This window comes from Ovis aries, chromosome 11, assembly GCF_016772045.2.
Source record: "Ovis aries strain OAR_USU_Benz2616 breed Rambouillet chromosome 11, ARS-UI_Ramb_v3.0, whole genome shotgun sequence".
Taxonomy (NCBI): domain Eukaryota; kingdom Metazoa; phylum Chordata; class Mammalia; order Artiodactyla; family Bovidae; genus Ovis; species Ovis aries.
Genome location: NC_056064.1, coordinates 28,560,426 through 28,570,527, shown reverse-complemented (window position 1 = coordinate 28,570,527; position 10,102 = coordinate 28,560,426). Strand labels below are relative to the sequence as shown.

The 10,102-nt window shown below is 40.7% G+C and overlaps 1 protein-coding gene across 6 annotated transcripts in view; it reads left to right on the top strand.

Annotated features, from left to right (window-relative positions):
* The window catches only part of STX8 (syntaxin 8), a 197,844-nt gene that overhangs the window by 109,541 nt on the left and 78,201 nt on the right, over nt 1-10,102 (top strand). For all 6 annotated transcript variants that reach the window (XM_015098651.3, XM_027974897.2, XM_015098649.3 and 3 more), the window contains one exon: nt 5,134-5,235. In XM_015098651.3, the coding sequence (XP_014954137.1) occupies nt 5,134-5,235 (102 nt within the window). The remainder of the gene's footprint in view (nt 1-5,133; nt 5,236-10,102) is intronic.

The window sequence follows — 10,102 nt, the reverse complement described above, 5'->3', positions numbered from 1 at the left end:
ATCTCTCCTGTTCTGTCTCCCTAACCCCTTTCCTAGGGTTGGGGTAGGGTTAGGGTTTCCTAGTGTACAGAAAAGTGTACTATTAGATGTTATCATCCACCCCATGTTTAGTTTCCATGATAGGAATAAAGGAAGTTAAATTAATGCCCTCAAGAAAAGCTCTTTATTCATTGTTTGTTGTTTGTTTTTTTTAATGCTTGTCTTCAAATGTCATTAGCGATATAAGCCAAAGACATAACATATTGACTTTGCAAGTGCCAGCATCCACTGTGAGTGCCAAAAGATACCAAACTTATCTGAAGATAAGCAGTACACTTCTTGCACTAATATGGAATTTACTGAGACTGTAACTGAGTATAGAAAAATTGAAGATAATTAGATTCAGCTCTGTTGGCACTGTGTAATATTTCTTGCTGCTCTTTGATTCAGTTTTGCATCACACTTCCTATTGTCCATTTTTTCCCCTTCTGTGTTGGAATGGCACTTGGTATCTCGAGTTAATACCCAATAGAAACATAAGTTCCTTCTTGAAACCAAATGCAAATAATTACCAGGAATCAAAATATCAGTTGCCATTTGGAGGCTGTACTGTCAGGAATCTGAAAGAGTCAGCTGGTTGTTTCTTAACCTGTGTTCTGAAACCTGTATTTAATTTGCTCATAACAGTCTGTGGTTAGGGAAATTCCCCCCTTAGAAGCTGCTAGGCTGCAAGGTGGGAATTCCCCCAGGCTCCTTACCCTTGGAAATCTCCTTCTGAGGTCATATTAAGAAGTGAGTTCAATTAAATCAACCCACAGTGGCAGTGCAGACCTTTTAAAAACTAACTTGGCAGTGTGTTTCAAAGTCCATGGGGTAGTCATGATCACACTTAATTGACTTAAAGAAACAACAGAGAAGGAGGCAGATGATCATGGAGGAAAGAATTCATTGACTCATGATGTAGAAATACAGAAGCATTCTCAGTATCCCACAATAGGCTATTTTTAATGAATGTTTATTTTAATGGAATGAATATTTTGTAACCATTAGAAATTATAACCATGAAGACTGTATAACAACATGAAAGCATACAAATGATATGTTAACAGGGGGCAGAAGGCTCATATATTGCAATTATATAAAAGTATGTATGTTTATGTCAAACCTTAGAAGGGAATCCATAGAAGATACTTTTCCATCTCTCATTTATAAACTTGCTATTATATAATTTTTTATCAGTTAAAAATAAAGGTTTTTTTCTTTTCTTTTTGTTTTTGGAAAGCAAACAAACTGGTAATCAGATGAGGTTTGCCAGCCAAGATGTTTGGTCTAAGGTGAGAACATTAACCCATTCAGTGTTGACTACTGGTTTTTATTTAGTTAATCTTCTAGTTTTTTATTTACCTCTAAGTTATGAATATTTATAATTCCAATGAGAGCTCTGTCCAGAAACCCAGTTAACATATAACAACTGACATATTTAGTATCTGACAGGGAATATTATCACTTGACTTTCTTATGGTGCTATAAGCTTATTAAGTCTCAATTTTATATTACATACTGTGACTTTCGGAGAAGGCAATGGCAACCCACTCCAGTACTCTTGCCTGGAAAATCCCATGGACGGAGGAGCCTGGTAGGCTACAGTCCATGGGGTCTCGAAGAGTCAGACATGACTGAGCAACTTCACTTTCACTTTTCACTTTCATGCACTGGAGAAGGAAATGGCAACCCACTCTAGTATCCTTGCCTGGAGAATCCCAGGGATAGGAGCCTGGTGGGCTGCCGTCTATGGGGTTGCACAGAGTCAGACACGACTGATGTGATTTAGTAGCAGTATTATGACTTTAAAACATATCATGCAGGGATTCTCCTGGTGGTTCAGTGATTAAAGCTCCATGCTTTGAATGCAGGGGATTCAGGTTCAATCCCTGGTTGGGGAACTAAGGTCCCACAAGCAATAAATAAATAAATCTTTTTGCTTTTTCCCCCATGTCTTACTAAATAGTGTGGGACTTAAAATGTTCAATAGCAAGTTGCCAGAGAAGATTATTTTTGCCTTTTTTTGTTATATAGGTTATTTAGGAATGGTTTCCTTAACATTTTTTTTCGTCTTCTGTCACGTGATCTTTCATCCTGATGAAAGATTTCTTTTTATCTCTGATCATAACTCCTTGACTTGAAATCGATCTGATCCATATTGATACAGCTGTGCCAGCTTTCTCACACAGACAAGTTCTGTGCCTTATATTTGAGGTTATTGTGAAGGCATATAGTTGAATAGTGTGGTTTTTTATTATTTTTGAGTCTTGTCTGACATTCTTTATCTTTCAGTTGAGAAGTTGGTCCGTTTACATTTAATGTAATGACGGATACAGTTGGGTTTAAGTCTGCCATCTAGGTTACGGCCTTTTGTCCTGTGTTCTCTGTATCCCCTTTCTTGCCTTCTTTTGGGTAAATCATGCATATTTGGTATTCAATTTTATTCCCTCTATTGATTTTTTTAAAGCTATTCCTCTTGGTGGTGGTTATATGGTGGTGGGTGTGTGTTTGGTGTTTTGTTTTTAAGTTATTGCTTTAGAACTCTGCTGTTTAACACATTATTGATGAGAGACATATTAATATATCTTTTTTTACCCAACCATTATTGACATGTCAATATTATTTACGTAACAAATTACTGGCCACAGATATTAATTCTTTAAAATAATCCCCTGGTCAATAATGAGTTAATAATCACTAGTCACATATGGCTGTTGAAATTAACTGAAATATGAAAAAATAAGTCCCTGACCAGAGTTTGGAGAATGGATTGAAGGGATTGAGGAACAGAAACAGGAAGGTAAGTTAGGACAGTTTTAGAAACACTGGAAACTTTTTGTGAGGTATTACTAACAGAGTTAAAGAGAAATGGTGGGATTGAAAGATAATAGGGAGGTAGAATCAACAAGAATGGCTAACAAATGGAATGTCAAGTGAAGGAGAAGGGAGAAGTTCACGTGACTCCTAAGATTTCCTTCTTAGGCAAGCAAATGAATGATGGTACCATTCATTAATTGAGGCAGGGAAGATAGGGGAGTCAGATTTGGGGGAAGATGAGGAGTTTTGTTTTGGAGACCTTGCGAGACAGATATTTGTAGGAATTTCAAGGTGGAGATAAGTAGTAAGCAGTTGGCTACGTGAGTCAAGGATTTTTGGAGAGCTGTGTAGAGCAGAAATTTTCTTTTTAAAAAAATTTAAATATTTTAAAAAATTAAGTTATTTAATTTAAATAGTTTTAAATGAAAATAGAATAGAAATATACAGAACTCTGGGGATCACCAACATTTAAGAGGAAGAGGACTCCTCTGGTGGTCCGCCTGCCCCAGTGTGGGGGACAGGTTTGATCCCAGGTCCAGGAAGATTCCACATACCTTGGGGCAGTTAAAGCCTGTGTGCCACAACTACTGAAGCCCACCCATGTGCCTAGAGCCTGTGCTCCCCAGCAGGAGAAGATAATGAGAATCCCTAGGGAGTAACAACTAGAGCGTAGCCCCCGGCCCCGCCCTGCCATCACCACAACTAGGGAGAGCCTCCATGCAGCAACTAAGACCCAGTGCAGACAAAAATAAATAAACACATATTTTTTTAAAAAAAAGAGGAAGAAGACACTCTAGGCAGAGCTTATAGATAGTTGAGAGAAAACTAGGAGAGAATATATCCTTGAATACAAGTTGTGAATGGATGGTTAAATAATAGTGACCGGTTTACTAGGCAGATGTTGTGTAGATAATATTTGACAAATTTGGCTTAGATCCACTTTTCTAAGAAGCAGCAAGTTATTCAGTGCTTTGAAATTGTTCAGTGCTTTGCTCATTTATACTCCAATCATTCATTCCTTTTATCTTTTAGTATCTATCCTATCTTGCTGTGTATTAGGCACTCTGCTAGGGATAGGAGCCACAGAGATAAGAGTTAGTGTCCATCATCCTCTTCCTGTAAAAGAAAGACATGCAAACATATCTGTTGTTTATTTGCTAAATCATGTCCACAACCACAAATAAAGAGGAAGGGAGGGAAGGAGGGAAGAAGGAGAACCACAGTTGAAAAAAAAATAGCATATAGAGCTCATCATAAGAAATTCAGGCAATTCAGAAAATACAGGCAAGATCATCAAGGACCCCACCACTGAGAAATAATCGTTATTAACATCAGGTTAACACTGTCTGGATACATCTTTAAAAGTTGGTACATATAAAAGGAGGGATGGAAATAATTTTACCTAATTAGGGTTACACTATATGTGCTAATTTAAATGTTAAGTGCTTAATCTCACTTTTAAAAGATAACCATAAAAAAATAAAGTTCACATGAAGAATTCTTTCTAAGAGGTAGTAATTGCTAAAAGATCCATCTAAGGTTAACAGAAACATAGCATAACACATTGAACCCTTGGTTATTTTTACAAAGCTGTAAGTGTGTGTCTTACTTTTCAGCAGCCTAATATGACTGTACTGTCAGTGATGAAGAAATTAACACCTTAGTTTCTTTTCACCTTTCTCCCTGAGTTCCTCCCCTACCAACTGCTTCCTGATCTTCACCTTTCATTCCACTGTCCCTGTTTATAACATTTGTCTACTCCTCTGTAACCTGATCCATATATTTGTTTATTCTCAGCTCCAGATATTTGATTCCGTGCTTACCGTCATCTCTTTGCCTCTGGCTTCTCCAGCCCAGAGTTGTGTTATTTTTTTTCACCTCTCGGTTGGCTAGACTTCATCATCAAGTAGCTTTCTTAAGAAGGGCCCCAGTGGTCCCCGAAGTCCTCTGTACCGTCTGTCTGCCACCTTTATGCTCAGATGACAACTTGGCTGGGCATAAATTTGTTGGGTCATGCTTTCTTTCCCCTGAACTTTTGACATTTCTCCTCTGTCTCCTGAAATTATGTTGAACTTTTTTTTTTTCCCCCTTAACTACTCCTTCCCTCTCTAACTGCCCCCCAACCATCAATGAATCAGAATTGCAGTTCTCAAAGAAATGTAAGTTCTTTAAAACCATCTCACACACTGCAGTTGAGAGAATTATTACTAGGAAGGCCCACCACAGCTATGAGACTCTGATGTGAGCCAAGGTATTTTTGGAGTGTTAACCATGCATCTTTGTTTTCCTTTATAGAGATAATTGATGACCTTGCCAACCTGGTGGAGAATACCGATGAGAAACTTCGCACTGAAACCAGGCGTGTGAATCTGGTGGACAGGAAGTCCACGTCTTGCGGTAAGAGACTGCTGTAGTTACGGCTCTTGCTTCTCTCGTTGCTTGCGGATAAGCTTCCCACGTTTGGTCTGATTTTACCGCAGGGATCTGCTTGCTCTTCGAATACATGCGGTTTCATGTGATGAAGCGTTGAAATTTCTAGAAGATTCCTACATCTTGGCAAAAATGAAGTGAATTGTTACAAGTGCAGGGAAAGTAGAATGCATTGTTAATTTTTTTTCTTAATTAAAAATAAAAAGCTTTCCTCAGTGCTTACCGAGAATAATAGTTTGAGAAATTGTATGATGTCATGCAGACTGGTGGTGGTAGATCTCATGGGTTTTACAGGCCACCTTGCTTTTTTTGTGCCTTGTTTTTTTAGTCACAAGTGTCCTTGCTGAAGCTGGAGCCATTGAGCAGTTAGAGCATAAAGTTCAGCTGAGTTTATATCCTGTATTTAGTAATGTTGTCTTTGGCAGTTCTTTTACTTCTTAATACCTTGTGCGTGAAATGAGGAGACATAGGTCAAAATAAGAACCACCAGGAATGATGCTTAGAGTGCTGATTCCCTGGCCATCCCCTTGAGACTGAGTAGAGCGAGGCTGGAGTTCCAGAGGGTTCATCATTTAACAAGTGTGCCGGGCACTCCTGATGAGGTCCTTGCTCTTGGGCAGACATTCCAGTGCAGATGCTTGTCGGGTTTCAATGATCTATTGCCCGTGCACACTGCCGTGCCCACAGGTAAGTGACGATGAATGGTGCTGACAGCAGCAGTGATTACACTCGTGGTTATTTGGTGTTTCATCTCACAAAGGTGCACCAGGTTTATAAAGCTGAGACTTTTGTTATATATAACAGTGCAATAGCACTACCAAAAAAAGAAAAAAATCTAATGACCTGAACTTTTTGCATTTTGCCTGGTTTTAGCCCTTTCAATATGAAGAACGTAGTGGATCCCTCCGATCTGTCCAGTTTTAGAAGGACCTCTATGCGAGGGTTACCTGTGACGCACAGTTTGAGAAGTGCAACCTCCCTTGCCTGTGTGTGTGGTCAGACAGCAGTCTAGAACAACCAGGTGATGGAGGGCCAGGTAGATATAGACTCTGGAATCTCAGAGGAAGTGAAACTTGGAGGCACCCGCCTGCTTCCCTTTCATCACCTGTCTGCTCCCCTCAACCTGGCAGTTCTTATCCACCGATACCAAGCCACTTTGTGCTCCTGTTCCTATAATAGAGCATGTGCTTCTTTCTGCTTCCTGCCCAAAGCAAAGCCTTCTTGATTTTGCTTTAACAGCCTTCTCATAACTTCCCACCATGCTATTCTTTGCATCAGATCCTGAGTCTCTGGCAACAGAGATACATGGGTTCACTCCCACCTCCATCTGTTACTGTCTTCAATTCTCATATAAACTTAATCTTTCTGAACTTGCGTTTCCTTGGCTGTTTAAAAAACAAAAACAAAACAAGTAGATAGCCTGGTTATCAAAATGAAATTATATAAACCATGTAAAGTACCCAACACTGGCCATTGTCCATGAATTTCCTTATTTTGTGCAGAGAGCAGCTACAGCCTGATAGTGAAGAGTGTAGGCTCCAAAGGTTGGACTCACATCCCATCTCCACCATTCACCAGCCATGTGACCTTGGGAAATCCCACTCCCCTGTGCCTTGATTTTCCCATCTCCAAAATGGGAATAATAATGGTACATATCTGAGAAGGTTGTTGTAAGGAATACATGATTTAATAGAGATAAAGATATAGATGATAAGCAGATAGATAGATAGGGATATATAGCACTTAGAACAGTGGTTAGCACATAGTAAGCAGTGAGCAAGAGTCAGTATTAACTGTTATCGTTATATGTCAGTCTGTTTTGCATTTACAACATAGCGGTCCTCAGCACATGCCATTCATGACATCACATTGAAGAATATTGATTCTACTGTTGCTAATTTATTATTTTATAGTTTTACCTGGTATTGATGTTTGTATCTACAAATGTCCATAAAAATGTTCTGAGCTGAGCTGTCTAATTTTTCTGTCTCTACAAATATGACTACTTCCTGTCTCTACAACTGTGACTCCTCTAGGTATCTAACGTAAATGAAATCATACAGCATTTGTCCCTTTGTATCTGGCTTATTTCACTTATGTCTTCAGTATTCCCCTCTGTTGTACCATGCATCTGGAATTCTTTCCTTTTTTAAGCTGAATAATATTCCGTTGTTAGTATTTATACCACATTTTGTTTACCCGTTTATCTGTCAGAGGACTCCTGGGCTGTTGCCACCTTTTAGCTACTATGAATAGTGCTGCAGTGTGCCTGAATGTACAAGTATGAGTCCGAGTCCCTGCTCTTTTGTGTATATACCCAGAAGTGAAAAGGGAACGTGTCGATCACTCAGTCATGTCCAACTTTTTGTGACTCTGTGGACTATAGCCAACCCAGCTCCTCTGTCCATGGGATTTTCCAGGCAAGAATACTGGAGTGGGTTGCCATTCCCTTCTCCAGGGGATCTTCCTGACCCAGGGATTGAACCTGGGTCTTCTGTATTGCAAGAAGATTCTTTACCATCTGAGCCATCAGGGAAGCCCCATCTGAAGTAGCATCACTGAATCAAATTGTAATTCAGTGTTGAATTTGGAGAAGGCCCTGCCTACTGACCTGACCTTTTGTTTTGCTTTCAACCTTTAAACTCTGAGTTACCTTCTACTAGTTTTGTTTTGTTTGTTTGTTTTTTTAAGTCTGATAAAAGCCCAGTTGCAGGGAGGAGTCAGGGACTTCTGCAGCCTGAGAGGGGCAGGCAAGTGGGTTGGAAGGTAAGGTCCGGAGACCCTTTCCCCATTAAAGTGGAGCCCTAAAGAGCTATACCCTGGGGGAAAAAGTGAACCAGAACGAAACTTGCCTTTGGGGATTGTGGGGAAGGCAGCCTTGGCCCATACAGATTAGGAGAAGAAAAGGAAGAAAGACTATCTTTTCTGATGAGCTGTGGTCACAGAAAGGCCCTCGTGTGCATTTGTATGCTGAGCAGACACACTCATCTGCTGTAGCTCCAGGTGCCTGGCAAAAGCAATGAATCACCTCTCTGGAGGAGAGAATATTATCCTTGGTCTCTAGGAGTCAACCAGAAATAAAACGTTCAGGGCAATGACCAGCACACACTCGAAGATAATCCGGCGTACACAGAGACAGCACAACATGAGCAGGGACCAGTGACAAACTGCAGAAACCAGCATGCGCACACTTGCTGTATGAGAATTCTCAGATATAAATGATGAAAGCAATTATTATATTTAAAGAAAGACATGACAGGCTTGAAAGTATCTTCAGAGAATAGGAAGCTATAAAGAGTAACTTAGAAAATCAAAAGGGATCAAACGGAACTTCTAGAAATAAAAAGTAACTGAAGTTCAAGACTCTGTGGACATATTTGGTACCCGGCAGAAGAGGGACTCAACTAGAGGACAGATGGGGGAAAAAACCCGACATATTCCCTTTCTGTAAATGCAGGCATTTACAAAAGGCTGTCCAGACACCATGGAAGTTAAATTATGATCTCAATTAGAAAGGTGTTTAGTGGGATAAGGGCTTGGTCTAAGAGCCTCAGGACATAGCAAAGAGTTAATCATTTGCTCTCCCCAAGTGCAGGGCCAGGTTGATCATTGATATGTAAACACATACACACAGTACATGAACCCGCAAGTAGGGCATATGTCAACTGTTTGGGGGTGGGGGTGGGTGGGAATTAAGCCTCTCAGGGTAACTCAGTTACTGTTAACTTGATGACTGTTTAAGAGGGCTTGAGTGAGCTAAGAATAGCAGTGACGCCTCATCATTTTACTTGAGGGAGTGCAAAAAAAAAAAAGGCTGTGAACCGTGAAATGGTCTTTTGTTTTCCTACCGCCAGCATATCGCCCTACCAATCTGATATAATATCAGTCATAGATGCTTTCCCAATGAGGAAATTTCTAGTTGTGTAGACAGACCCGATTGCAAGGGGCCCTGCACAGAAGGGCCCAGTGATGAATCTGTTTGTTCAGTTGTTAACAAAGGATTCAGACGTCTCTTTATGAACCTTTCACTCGGCAGCCTGGGCTTTAACATTTTTTTATTGGGATCTTTGGGTGGTTTTTTTCCCCACCTCCCTTTTCTTCACCCACCCCCACCCCAATAACAACAGCATCAAGTATAAAACAGTATTGTCTCTCTCCAGCTTCTAAACGCAAACGAGACTGGTATTTTTCATTGGCACTTACATGTCCGTTCAGATCTGTTATGTGTGCTAAGGACACCCACATAAAACAGCATCTTTGTAATTGCAGTTTAAATATTCATTGTGCCCCGTCCTCATTAGAATTCAAAATAGAGCCTCGTCTGAGTCTGAGGGACGCAGCCAATTGTGAAAGGCCAGGCTCAGAGTTCTGAATGACCCGGGTCGAGGGACAGTGTTGCTTCTCAGCATATGGACTATTACGTAATGTTGTCTAAGCACAGCCATTGTGAGTTTAGCAGCATCTCGGGGATGTGGTTAGAAATCAGCCCTGCTGGCACTGTGTTAACACTGTCTTAATCTGGAACCACTGGATTTGCCTTCCACTCCTCAGAAATGGGGTGGCTTGAGCGAGGTGAATCCGTTCGGTCTTTCAGAAAGGACAGTCCAGCATGGCTGTGAGCCCAGGCAGACCCAGGTCACAGTCTGGGCTCTGACACTGGCACCTGGGTGACTCGGGGAGTGGCTTGTTCTCTCTAGGGCTCAAAATGGGCGTACCATGGTTATTCTGCAGACTACACAAGAAGAGGTTGGGTGGCATCATGCATGCCTGTGCTACTGAGTCCTCAGTAAATGCCAGTGATGTTGAGATGTGGCTATAAATTGGTCATCAAGAG